A 14007-nucleotide genomic window follows, 5' to 3' on the forward strand; every position below is an offset into this window, starting at 1 on the left:
GCCTAAGGGACCGTGCGACTTATAAACTGCTGTACCTCTGTTCCCTTTGTTCTTTTGTCACTCAGTGAATAACTGAAGCGGCTCTTTGTCATTGACAGATGGCGCAAAAAGAAATTCTCATACCTTGCCGAGATGGGCGTGCCTGGCCCTGAGCCGAGCTTTATATTTGGAAACCTCCTGGAGATCAAAAGGCGGGTAAGTGTCGCTTCATCCCCCTTTCCGCACGCAGTTATGTCAAGTGCATCTCGACATATGTTCCTGTGACAGACTACGAAGAAATAGGGCTTTCGCGCAATATTCGACAACCCGTTGCAAAAAAAACTTGGAGGACGCTTGAGCTTCGCCTTCAAGAGTAGAACGCGATAGCGTAATCGGGCCCCATGCGCATTGCCTTCAACCGGAAAGGAACGTTTGTGCGCGTAACATTGGCCCTTTCAAACAATCCTAGAGATGCTACTGCATGTACAGTTGCAAAGTGCCCGCTACGCCACGATTCTTCATTTCTCATATTGGCGAAGTACCCAGTACGCGACCGTAATGTGCCACTGATGCATACTTTGTAATGGGTGGGCAGCTTTAAAAGGATACTGAAGCAAAATCTGGAAATTTTGCGAAAATGGTGAAATCAATGTACGATTACATCGACAAAGAGGCGTCACTTAGCGAACTTTTCAGCGCGTGGTCTCACTTTCGACGTTTTTGTGAGCTTGCGCCAAGCCACTCGGCCGACGCGAGTTGGAAGGCGTGACGTCACAACAGCCTCATCGGACAAGCCAGCCGCGGCCTTTCGAAGCGCGTGCCGTCGCATAACTGCACAGTATGCATTCGTGTTGTGGTCCCTCTACCAGCGATGAATTCACCTCTGATGATGGAGACCATTTCAATTTGCCAAGAAATATAACTGCTTACGGTTACCAGCCTCCTGCGCCAAGCGACGAAGAGGAGCAGGAGGCTGCGGACGTGTCGGTCATTCAGTCCGGGCCAGTAACATGGTCCAACGTGCAGCGGCACATAGCGTTTCCTAAAATTAACTAGAGGGGACTCCGGCGCTGCGATCGTTCAGCCACCATGGGAATGATGGTATAGTACACGGATTTACCTAGTCTTCGTGTACTTCCGGGCTTCGAACGCACTTGTGGCTTTGTTTATTGTTGTGTTTTGGTTTTCTTTCGGATAAAAGAATGGCTCGTTGTGAACTTCGTCACCAGATTTGTATTGGTGAGCCTAAAAAGGTTAAAGTGGTGAAGTGAAACTGCTGACTTTTGCTGAACTTCGTTTTCCGACAAAGCGGACGCATGCGACGCGGAGCCAAACGGAGCCGAAAGAACGAAGTTTAGACAATTCCGTGTTCTACCTATCATTCCCTGCTGGCTGAAGCGCACAGAGTTAATATACTGACTTAGTATATTAACTTTAGTTAGTATATTAACTCTATGCTGAAGCGCCATGCGTTGCAGCTCCCATAGACCCTAGCGCCAGAGTTCCCTCTAGTAAGTATTGTAGGAAACCCTATGCAGCGGCAGCAGCAGATAAATTAATGTTACGGAGGATATAAAATGCGTGGTTTCATCAGCTTCGTTGAGTCAGAAAGATGGTAATTACTGCTTAAACGAGGCATCGTAGTTCGTCGCTTTGTATTTACCTACGCGGTGGGCGTTCGAGCGCTGCGCTGTTCGTTTTTGCGCGACGAGACGACGTATGTGTGGAATTTCTCAGCCGTTTCATAGCTCTGTGCATACGGCAGCGACTGTCACATCCACGCTACCACAGGCAAGCCTGTTACATGTTGAATTAATCGAGATCGGTTCATTTCGTCACGATGGAGAGCACGGAATATTCGTAAGCAAGCCTCGTTTGCGCGCATTACGGCTAGATGGCGCCACTGTCCCGTGCTCTTGCTATTTCTTTTTAGGAGAGAATCACCTTACGGCCGAGGCTTGTCCGTACGGCGTCCGTGCGCACGGCACAGCACCGTGTAAAATCGAAACATCGGGTTTAACAATAGACTAATATCAATCGTAATCGCGAAAAGGCAATTGCAGACACTACAAGAACAAACCCTTTATACTAGTCGGCGACTTCAACGTAGACATTATGGATCTTCGACCTAGCTTTGTCGTCGACTCTTTATGTCACTTTATGTCACTCAATTTGCATTATACGGGCAACGCTCGGGTAACGTACGGTTCCTCGCCCATACGATACCCAGAGCTTCGCCCACTTGTCATGATTGACTTCGTGGAGATGCGTGTTTTTTTTAGTTTTTTTAGACGCAGCTCGTATGTAAAGCAGAGTGCGGCAGTGCGCTGTCAACAGCTCCGCGCAGAATACAGCTGTTCCATTCGCTTGCAGGTGCGCGTGTAGCACATAAAATCAAGATACAGCAAGATATTCTAAAAAAGCGGTACCGCTCTTTGCTGCGCGTGAGTGCTGCAACAGGCGCTCAAGCTCTTATATGTGTATATATGTCGCGTGCCCTAAAACATACACTTGGTGGGAGTGACAACGGTTCGCAGAAAAGCGTCACCCTTCCCATTTTATACTTCGCAGCGCCATCCCAGTATCGGTCGAATTGGGGTTTGAGGCTATTCGCCACGATCTCGCGTGTGTCCTGTCATACCGCTCACGATAGTACTGTAAAGTAAGTACTAAAGCTTGTTTAGTGAATCTTGGCGTGATTTTTAATATGTATATGGACGTCCAGTACACCTGACTGTTCCTGTCTGATGACATTTTCGTTTTTTTCCTAAGAGCGTTAAGTTTAATAATTATTTCAAGTGTTACCTAAAATAATGGTATAGCTGCACTCCTTTCGTGCTCAATTCGAGTCCTCACACAGATGATGCGAACTCGCGATAAGCCTTGGACAATGCCGGTTGACCACGTGTGTTTCGGTAGCCGTAACCCAGGACGCACGGGGATAATTAGGCTCTTGGTGAAGTTGATTCATGGTACGTGCACGTGTGTTTCTGCCCTCCCCCTCTTTTGGAAAGCGGCCGAACCCACGACTTCGCCGTACTCAGCAGCACGACGTCATTGTTGCACGTAGCGAAGTGGCAGCGGGTGGGATACACGCTGCTATAGGCTACTTGTAGCATAGCGCGGAAATAAACGAGGACACGGAAGAAATACAAGACGAACACAAGCGCTCACATTTAATTCGAAGTGGGCATACTCTGGGAACTCGCCGGCTGGAATTGTTCTCTTTGAATATGTACTATCATGAGATGTATGAGCCAGTTTACGATGAACCAACAACCCATATTGGTACCCTTGCCGCTGCTATAGGTCATCTACCTGAATGTACCAGGAGAGAATGAGTAGAAAAATCCGTACGGAGGCGCCACGCAGCAAGAACTTGCAAGGGCTTATGCGAGCGCACTGTAGGCATCAACTGAAACGCGTACAAATCCTAAGCGACGATAATGTGTCCTTGCGTTTGATGTTTCTCCTGCATTTTTATTGGTTGCTTGATTCCAGCTCCGAAACGAACATTCGGTACGAGATTACTGCAACCGACTGTATGCAGAGTACTTGCATGCTGCGCAGTCACGTATTATGAGCATCAGATATGCTAATCACTAGCTTATTTGTTTCTTTCGCTGATCGCGTTTTAATTTATGGAGATGGCCTTACCAACGTCGACCGGTTCTTGCGAAACATTTCGTATATGCATTCGTTTACTGTACCAGTGATTTGAGGGGCATTCTCTCACACTTACGAAAGGAAAATGCGCGTTTAGAACCGGCACGAAGGCCAACCTCTTTCAACTGACACTGAAAAACATCGTCGTCGAGGCGGAGGGAATACACTGTGCATCTGCGACGCGATTCTTCCCATGTTTTTTCTTGCACATTATATTACTCGAATGAATAACGGCCAACCACCACTGCGGCAACGTCCATATCGCATGTCTCCCGCAGAACGTCGGGTAATTAATGAGCAAGTCGACGATATGCTTCGACGCGATGTATTTTCGACCCTCGGACAGCCCATGGGCGTCTCCTGTTGTTCTCGTTGCCAAGAAGGACGGTTCTGTGCAGTTCTGTGTGGACTACCGATTTATTTATTTATTTATTTATTTATTTATTTATTTATTTATTTATTTATTTATTTATTTGATTGATTGATTTGCATACATAGATACACGAGGACAGAGAGAAAAGAGGGAGAGAGCAAGCTGGCAACTGCCACCAGGAGGGGCACAACGCCTGCCTACTCTTTCGAGAGGAGGGAAGAGACAGAGGAAAGCTCAACAAGCTCACTCGCAAGGATGTTTATCCACTGCCGCGAATCGACGACGCGATTGACAGCCTCCAAGCAGCAGCATACTTTTCATCTCTCGATTTGCGCTTGGGGTACTTGCAAGTATCCGTGGCTGATGACGCTCGACCGAAGACACCCTTTGTCACGCCCGACGGCTTGTACGAGTTCAACGTCATGCCGTTTGGTTTGTTTAATGCGCCCGCGACCTTCGAGCGCATGATGGACACCGTTCTGCCCGAATGAAATGGCACACGTGCTTGTGTTATCTGGAAGACGTCGTCGTATTCGCTCCGGACTTCTCCACGCATCTCCAACGGCTGCGGCATGTTTTGACGCGTTTGAGCAACGCCGTCCTCCAACTGAATCTGAAGAAGTGCCGATTTGCAGCATGGCAGCTGACAATCCTAGGCTACGTCGTGTCCAAGGACGGAATCCGTCCCGATCTGGCCAAGCTTCGGGCCGTGGCCGCATTTCCCAAACCCACGTCCGTCAAAGAACTACGCAGTTTCGTAGGACTGTGTTCATACTTTCGACGCTTCATACGCAAGTTTGCCACCATCATATCGCCGCTGACGAAGCTCCTTGGAAGTAACGGGCCCCTAAACTCGTGGTCGTCCGAGTGCGACGACGCGTTCGCAAAGCTCCGTCGTTTGTTGACGCCTCCTACCATACTACGCCTCTACGACCCTACGGCCCCAACGGAGGTATACACGGACGCCAGCGGTTTAGGCCTCTGTGCTGTTCTTGCGCAGCGCAAACGAGGGTTCCCCGAATATGTCGTGGCATACGCAAGTCGTATGCTTACTAGAGCTGAGACCAATTACACCGTCACGGAAAAATAGTGCCTGGCGATCATCTGGGCCCTCACAATGTTTCGACCTTATTTGTATGGTCGCCGATTTGATGTCGTCACCGACCATCGTACACTATGCTGGCTGTCGTCATTCAAGGACAGCTCGGGCCAGCCTCGGCAACTGGGCACTTCGCCTGCAAGATTGAGACATCAGCATGCTGTAATGCAACGGACGCCAGCATGCTGACGCCGACGCCCTCTCGCGCTCCCCCTTGCCTGACGACAATGTCCCCTGCTCTGTATCTAACATTGCTGTTTCTTCCATGGACATTCACACCATCGCTACCGAGCAGCGCAAGGATAAGTGGATCACCTCGCTGATAGACTTGCTCACTTATCCGTTGGCAACGCCAACCACTAGGGCGTTGTGTCGTCACGCCCACCATTTCGCCATTCGTGACGACCTACTGCACCGACGCAATTACAACGCCGACGGCCGCCAGTGGCTACTTGCGATACCCCGCAGTCTGCGTTCTGAAATATGCAAGTCCTTCGACTATGATCCGCAATGCGCGCACTCTGGGGTATCCAAAACTTACCACTGCATTCGACAACGATACTTCTGGCGAGGAATGTACCGCTACGTGCAGAAGTTCGTTCGCTCCTGCCTCGATTGCCAACGCCGCAAACCTTCACCAGCCGGTCTACAACCATTATCTTGTCCTAACCGTCCGTTTGGGCGCGTGGGCATCGAGTTGCATGGACCACTTCCTCTGACGTCGGCTGGTAACCGCTGGGCCATCGTCGCTGTTGAACATCTAACGCGATACGCCGAAACCGCCGCCCTCCGGGCGGCTGCAGCGCGCGATGTTGCCTCCTTCCTGCTACACCGATTCATACTGCGTCACGGTCCGCCCCAGGAGCTTCTCAGAGATCGAGGCCGTATCTTCTTGCCAGAAGTCGTCGAAGCCGTTCTCCAAGAGTGCCATGCTGTTCACCGAAAAACTACTGCTTACCACCCGCAGATGAATGGCCTAACCGAGCGCTCTAACCGCACGCTCGGCAACATGCTCTCAGTGTACGTCGCCGCCGATCACACAAATTGGGATACTATTCTGTTCATCGTCATCTACGCCTATAATACCGCCTCTCAGAGCACAACTGGTTTTTCAGCCTTCTTCTTACTGTACGGAAGGCCATCGACATGGTACTCCCATACAAGCCGGATTCATCTGAGTGTGCGCCTATTTCTGACACAGCCAGGCTTGCTGAAGAGTGTCGCGAGTTTGCCAAGACCTTTACGACACATGAACAAGAGCGGCAAAACAGCATTCGCGGTGGCACCACCACTTCTGAGTCCACGTGCCTACCTGGAGCGCTCGAATGACTCTTGGTCCCTACCACAGCACCTGGCCTCTCTTCAAAACTACTGCCGAAATACTAAGGCCCCTACCGTGTCGTCGAGCGCACATCCCCGGTCAACTACCTGATCGAACCCACCGAACCATCTTCGGACATGCGCCGTCGAGGGCGCGTCATTTTCTACGTGGAGCGCCTCAAGGCCTACTATGACCGCTCATAATGACAAGCTATTAGGTCGCCCGGCGGCTCCTTTTTCGTACCCGGGGTAATTGTAGCAAAGCCTTGGTATGAGTAATAGGTGTCGCTCTCTAGCGCCTTCTAGTAGGCCGTCCTGTTTAACTCCTCTCGCTCGCGCTGAGAGTCCGTGTTTTGCCTTGACCGTCGCCATTGCGCATCGTCGCCGAGTGCCGTCAAATAAACATCTTAACAGCGTACTTATAAACATATAGGACAATAAGCAAACCACAACAACCTCGTAGCGTACTTCGATTACTTCCATTGTTTTCCTTCCATTGCATGGCGTTGAATGCACGTCACAGGTATTCCCCACGTGCAGCAGCCGCACGCTTCAGCGAGCTGTTCGACGAATGCCCTCAGCATATATGTTTAATCAACCTGTATTTCGATGTGGGCGAATTACAAGGACACCGGTGTCCTTCGACTTAGCTGACATTTGAAAAACTGAGGCGGTCGAAATGGGAACAGAGTCCGCCACTACGGCTCTCGCACATGATCATGTCCTCGTTTCGGCCAGTAAAACCCGAGGAAATTTATAGCCATAAAAATTCAGGAGCACTTGCCCTCTGGGGAAAATAGGGGCAAGCGAATGTTGGCATTTGTTTGCCTGACATGCTACTTTTATTTCTTTCCTTCTTTCTTTATTTCCTTCTTTCTTTCTTTTTCTCTTTCTTTCTTCATTTCTTTCCTTCTTTCTTTCTTCCTTTTTTCATATTTTCTTTCCTTCTTTCTTTCTTCTTTCCTTCTTTTTTAGTTCTTACTCTCCTTCTATCTATCTTTCCTTCGTTTTTTCTTTCCTTCTTTCTTTCCTTCTTTGTTGCTTGCCTTTCTTCTTTCTTTCCTTCTTTCTTACTTTCTTTCTTTCTTTCTTTCTTTCTTTCTCTCCTTATTTCTTTCCTTTTTTCCTTCTTTCCTTCTTAATTTCCATTTCTTTCTTTCTCTCGCATTGCGCAATGCAATTTGTGAGGCATAAAAGCTTGGCTAATTAACAATCAACCTGTTCTACGTGGACTTATTATGGCATCACAGAGGGCACTAGAGTACTGTCTGGCAGCGCCGCTAGATTGCGCAGCGTGCCTAGAGGGAAGCGCGGGAGAGAGGCTTGGCTGGAATGCACCCATCGAGGAAGGAAAGCATAGGAGAAGGCTTTGATAAAGTCCCTTGATAAATAGAGATAGTGTCACCCTTCGAACTTTGCCGCTTCCATGCAGGCTCTACACCGTTCTCCCTTTCCCGCCCCTGGATGTGCTCGCCTCCTTCCTATTGGACTATATCCGTCACGTGACGCCACGCGATTCTGATTCTTGGCCTTTTTTTTTTCTCAGATAAAAAGGGTGTGCTTTAAAAAAAAAAGGCTATCCGGCGCCATTTTCGTTGCAGCAGCGCGAACTGCATGACATGTATTGGGCACTACAGGCGCTCATGTTCCTCCCCGTCATGTTAAAGGTTTGTGAATTTATAGTAAAACTTTTGTCAGATGAAATAAGTGGATGTTTCTGCTCTACTTCTTCCAGGGTGCCGCGGCGTGCTTTGCTGAATGGATAAAGAAATACGGAAACATTTGCGGGTATGCCCATGACAATTTTTTTCCTCCGTAATGCGATAGGTTTTGCGTAAATTCTTAACCTTCAATTCTTCCAACAGTGCGTGCCAACTAAAGGTTTTCTTTTCTGAAAAAAAGGGCAGAAAAATCAATTCTTGTGGAAGCCTTCAAAACACAAGCATTAGTGACGGGACTGCGATGCCGAGTCGCCCACCTGAGCATTTAGCTTCACATATTTCCTCTGTCTCAGTCACCACAAAGCCTTTAGTGCAATGAGAGTGAATCTCGGCATAGTTTCTTTTTTTTTTAACGTGTCGACGATTTACACACCGGAGTGTTTGATCCTGTATGCGATCTCCTACGTGAGACAAAAAGAATTCAATGTTAGTTTTCCTATTAATAGAAAACTTGCAGCGCAAATATATAACGACATGCGCGATCCGTCCTTTTTCTATATATGTATTTTCAAACGTGCAGTAAAGTTTCAGTAGTGAGTGAGCACTTGTGCCTTTTATTGTCCTTTTTTGTACTGCGTAGTCCTTTTTGCACTCTAATTTTTCTGTCAATATGCAATACCAACTCGCCCATCTATCTATCCTGTTACAGCTTTCCTTACTCCTTTTTTTTCTCGTTCACGATGTTTCTTTAAACTTGTAACATTTTCTTGATTAATTACAGTGTAGTAATTGTCGTTTGAGCCTTGTTGCCCATTTTCAATTCCTTTTACTTTTTCTTTATTCCTGTTTATTAGGGGTGTGCGAATATTCGAAAGTTTCGAATATTCGTCGAATATTACATTCGAAATATTCGTATTCGATTCGAAAATCGTGTATTCGAAAAGTTTCGATTATTCGATAACTTCGAATATTTGAAAACTTCGAATATGCGATTCGATTATCATGCATAAAATCACTCGTCTTCCACATTTCTACTGCGTTCGTATAGCTAAAAACGTTGCCGAGAAGAGCGATAAGCATCGTAATTACACGGAGGCACGATATCTGCCTGCGACGAGCGCCCCAATACGTATGATTTATTGCTGGTGCATCTCCGACGTGCAGCGCTGTTGGCGATCATGTAACCGTACATTTTCAATATTATGCGGCCGTAAACGTGCCGCACTACCACTCGTTCACTATATGCGGGACCACTTCTGAAGAAAGACAGTGACCCATGTGACTGGTGGCGGACTGTAGGCACCTTCAGATACCCCAGTCTGGCAAAGCTTTGCCCCATGTACCTCCCTATACCAACCACTTCTATTCCAAGCGAGCGTGCCTTTTCAGTGGCAGGGGTGGGGGGTGTCTCTGTTAGAAGGGAGCGCCTGCTCCCTGATCATGTGGAGCAACTCATATTTCTTCATGATAACATCTAGTCATTACTTTCATTGTGTTAGCCTGGACATTGTGTTCTGGAGATAGCAGTGTATGTTGTGTTGCCAGTCCTGCTGTTAATGTTTTTTTTTTCAAATAGCTACATGTTAAATAAAATATTGTTACTGTGGAGGCATTTTTCCTTTGATATTCGATATTCGATTCGATATTCGAAGGTGGATATTCGTATTCGATTCGTATTCGAAAAATTTGATATTCGCACACCCCTACTGTTTATCTTGTAAACCAACGTACCGCCCGATTCATGGCCGATCCACTGGGTTGGGTTGCGCTAGTACACTGAAAAAACCATCCAACCAACCTTCAAGGCCCAGGAAGGCCCATGAAAAGCGGACCAAAAAACCACCCTCCCGTTTTCAGCGTGAAGAGTGCTAAGCGATGGACAAGCACACATTTCTCACGCCTATGGCATTATCTTATCTCTTCTTCTTTTCGTTTCATCTCTTAATCTCTTTTCCCCAGAACAGGGTAGCAAACCGGACGCACGTCTGCTTGACCTCCTTGTCCTTCTTTCCTTTCCTCGTCCTCCTCCTGCTTAAAACAGGTGATTCTCCTTTTTTTTTTGCACTATCCTTCCTACAAATTGCGGGACATCGGCAAAGCTAATCTGCCATTATTCGTGTGTCCTTGTGTACTTCGGAGTCATTGATTTATTTCGCACCCCGCTGCGACCTGCTAGCCTTATGGTTAGGTCAAAAGGTAGAGCGACTACCCTGGAAAGGCGTCAGTCTCGGGTTTGGATCCCGGTCAAGGATAAACTTTTTCATCAACTGTTAAGCTCTCCTTGTGAGAAAACCGTGTTTGTTACCGATGTAGCTTCGTTCTACAAACGGGTGGATGACGATTCCCTTACCAAAAATTCCGAAAGATTCCACACGTTGTGCGAATTGATTTCGTGCGAAGCAGTCAACGACAAGCTACCTATGCCTCATCTTTTTACACGCCACGCTGGTCTAGTGGTTATGGTACTCGACTGCTCATCCGCAGGTCGCGGGACCGAATCCCGGCCACGGCAGCCGCGTTTTCGGGGGAGGCGAAAATGCTTGAGGCCCGTGTGCTTAGATTTATGTGCGCTTTAATGAACCCCAAGTGGTCGAAATTTCCGGAGCCCTCCACTACGGCGTCTTTCGTAATCACAACGTTGTTTTGGGACGTTAAACACCAACAATTATTGTTATTATATGCCTCATTTTTTTTCTCCTTGAGCTATGTCTTACGATGTAGATCGACAACTTTGCATAAATTGTGTAGTTGTGGGCATACGGTAGGTTTACGCTTTCTACCGCGCGTTTGATGGCTGAGGTTCCTTGCAGCACCTCTGTCGGAGCTTGTCTGCTACGTTAGGATCACCAGCTATATCAAGCGTTATGTCTTTATATTGCTTAACCCACGCAAAGTGTATTATAAACCTACCCGCACTGGTAGCTGAGCACGTAAGCTGTCGGGCTGCTAAGCTCGAGGGCGAAGGTTCGATTCCCGGCCACGGCGGTGGCATTTCGAATTGAGAGAACACTCGTGCGCTTAAATGTAGGTGGACGTTAAAGAACCCTAGGTGGTCGAAATTATTCCGGAGTCCCCCACTACGGACTACCTCATAATCATATCGTTGCTTTGGACCGTAATACCCCAGTATATATTATTACTTTTTAATAAAACTTTCAAGGTCTATTTTCGCTGTTATTGAGTTTCATCCCTGGCGCATACACAAATACCAGGGGTCATGGTATGCGGATATGCGTCACACGTGTTCAGCGGGAAAGGGATTTCAGGACGTACGCGACGGGCGTACCATGTAATTCATGACATGACCTGTCAGTCATGTTCCTCAAACACCCATATCCTCCGATGCCAATTTTGGTATACACCAAGTTAAGGAGACGAGCAGGAAAGTGCTTAGACGTAGGCGGCTAGATAAATAGACAGAAACAATCAAAGTGCCTTTGGTTGGCTAAGAAATGCTTCACATTGAAAAAAAATTATCATCCTTCATAAACAGCTTTTATTGCGATAGCAATTATATGAACAGTCTCGGCTGTATTTTGCCGTCGCCGTCGCCCGTCATGCACCGTATATGTATAAGTATGTATATCTCCACATACCCTCTCCCCTTTCCCCTCTCCAATATCCCCCTCTCCCCTCCCCTCTCCACTTTCCCTCTCCCTTCTCCCTCTCCACTTCCCCTCTCCACTTTCCCTCTCCCCATTCCCCCTCTCCACTTTCCCTCTCCCCTCCCCCTGTCCACTCTTCCTCTGAAACGCGGGCTAGACATACCGAAATTCTCTCCTGCGCAACGCCGCGATGAGCACCAGCGCATGCCCGTCCCCTCCCCCTCTCTCTCCTCTCCTACGCTGCCCCCCCTCGCATGCCTGTCGACTGCGTTCCCCGCTCGCCCTGTGAGAATTAACGGCCAGGCTAGAGGGAAGACAAGACGCACGTAGCGTTCCTCTTCGGTTTCCACGACGCCAGGTCGGTAGCATGCCCAAAGAACGCCAACGGAACGCGATCGTGCAAGTGCTCCGCTTCGCATCGCCTCATGCTCCCCTTTAGCGGGAAATGGTGTAATTTTCTTGCTCTCGCATTCATTGCTGCGCCCTTGCGGCGAAACTGTGACTTTTTTCTTGGGAAGCCCCCACACGCTGAGTAGGTTAGAGTTTTCACCAACATTCACAACCCGTATTTGTATTATTCTACAAAGTGGATACGAAGCTACTTCCTAAAGTAAGAAAAAGTACGCACAAACAACCTGATACGCATTACCTGAACACATCGACAAACATTACTTCGCGCGCTTTTCGTGGTTAAATAGAGGGTTAAGTTAATAGCATTTCATACAAAAGATCGATGTATGAGGCACGTCATAATGTCCAACTTACTTTCCCGACCTGAGGTTTCGGACGTGTACGTATATATCTAAATACATGCGCACTTTTTTTTTACCACCATCGAAATCCAGCTGTCGAAGCCGGAATCAATACCACCACCCTGTGCTCAGTGGAGGAACTCCACAGCAGCTAATGGACGGCAGCGTGCTTCGAAGGACGGCGGTCACGACACATGCCCTTCGAAAATGTCTTAAGCAGGCAGACGGCGAATACAACAATGAATTTGTGCGAAAGGCGGAGAAAGGCTTATGAAGTGAGATAAGTTGAATGGACCCGTTTTGTAGTGTGAAGTTACAAAAGTTACAAGGAAAATGCATACGGATTTCTCAAAGGAAGACTTCCCAGTTAGTGAAACATTCGTCTGGATGAATTTTTCTTCAAATGGGAAGCTTCATTTCTGAAAAATCTGTACGAAATATCTTCGTAGCTTCCAGCTACAAACGGGTCGATACTATTTGTTCCCTTGCCATATTCGCAGTGTAAGGGGAAAACAACGTTCGCTTCTCATGCAAACTAAACGGCTGTCTCCTGTCTCAGCTTGTGGACACGACCCACCACCGTGATAAATCTGCAGCGCGTATACACTCTGTTGGCCTGCCTTACGCTAAGTATCGCAAACGTCAATCTGATTAAGTGTGACCCGTTCTACATATGACCTGTTTCATATGACCTCCGTACGTAGGTTTTACAACGGAGCCATCCCCTTCCTCCTGGTGGCTGACATCGACCTGCTGAAGAAGATTGAGCTCGAGGACTCCGACGCTTTCCTGCAACGAGGGGTGAGCTCTCTTCTGTCGCTTCAATTCAGTGCGTTGAAAAAGGCAGGCATCAAGACCGCGCTCATGGGAGAGCACAGGAGCAGCAGGCTCGCGGTGCAATCTCAGAAAGAGCGCATGCAACGAGGTGCGTGGAACCAGGCTGGTTGAGAAACCGGGTCGATGCAGACGCGAACGCGCAGGATGGCATTCACAAGTCCGGAGCGCACTCAGGCCTTCCACATGCACGAGTTCAGCTCGGGTTGTCGAAGCACCGGATCTTTCTTCTCTGCACGTGCCATTGTCACGGGAACACTTCTTTTTTATCAACTCCGTCCCTCTCCACCCAGAAATCGAAGATTTTGGCACAAGAAAAAAGAAATGTCAGCGGGTCTCTCTAGCTAGCATTAAGGAGATGCTAGGTGAAGGCCGGTGCTCGGCGGGGCACTCCTAAGTCACTTGAATCACTCTTGATTCACCTTAATCTCCGTCGATTCATTCTTGGTTCACATTAATGCATATTGATTCCCTCTTGATTCAATTTAATGTACGTTGATTCTCACGTAGGTCACCTGCCTCAGTCTTGATTCCCACGTAAGTCACTTGGTTCGCTCTTGATTGACACTTAAGCGATTTGATTGACACTTGATTCACACTTGAAGGAACGCTAAATAGAAAAACGATTTTTCTCATATTCGTAAATTACTGTTTTAAAATTCCCAAGTCTTCACGCTTGCCGCGATAAGATACTTGGTAAGTGAGTAAACGTGCAAAT

At 47.8% G+C, this 14007-nt stretch overlaps 1 protein-coding gene across 1 annotated transcript in view; it reads left to right on the forward strand.

The window, feature by feature from the left end:
* The first annotated feature begins 132 nt into the window (after positions 1–132).
* LOC119377827 (cytochrome P450 3A24) overlaps positions 133–14007 on the forward strand; it is a 161051-nt gene continuing 147176 nt past the window's right edge. The window contains exons 1-3 of the mRNA XM_049411960.1: positions 133–195; positions 919–980; positions 13160–13256. Coding sequence (XP_049267917.1) covers positions 133–195; positions 919–980; positions 13160–13256 — 222 coding nt within the window. The remainder of the gene's footprint in view (positions 196–918; positions 981–13159; positions 13257–14007) is intronic.

The sequence above is a fragment of the Rhipicephalus sanguineus genome, chromosome 1 (genome assembly GCF_013339695.2).
Source record: "Rhipicephalus sanguineus isolate Rsan-2018 chromosome 1, BIME_Rsan_1.4, whole genome shotgun sequence".
Taxonomy (NCBI): Eukaryota; Metazoa; Arthropoda; class Arachnida; order Ixodida; family Ixodidae; genus Rhipicephalus; species Rhipicephalus sanguineus.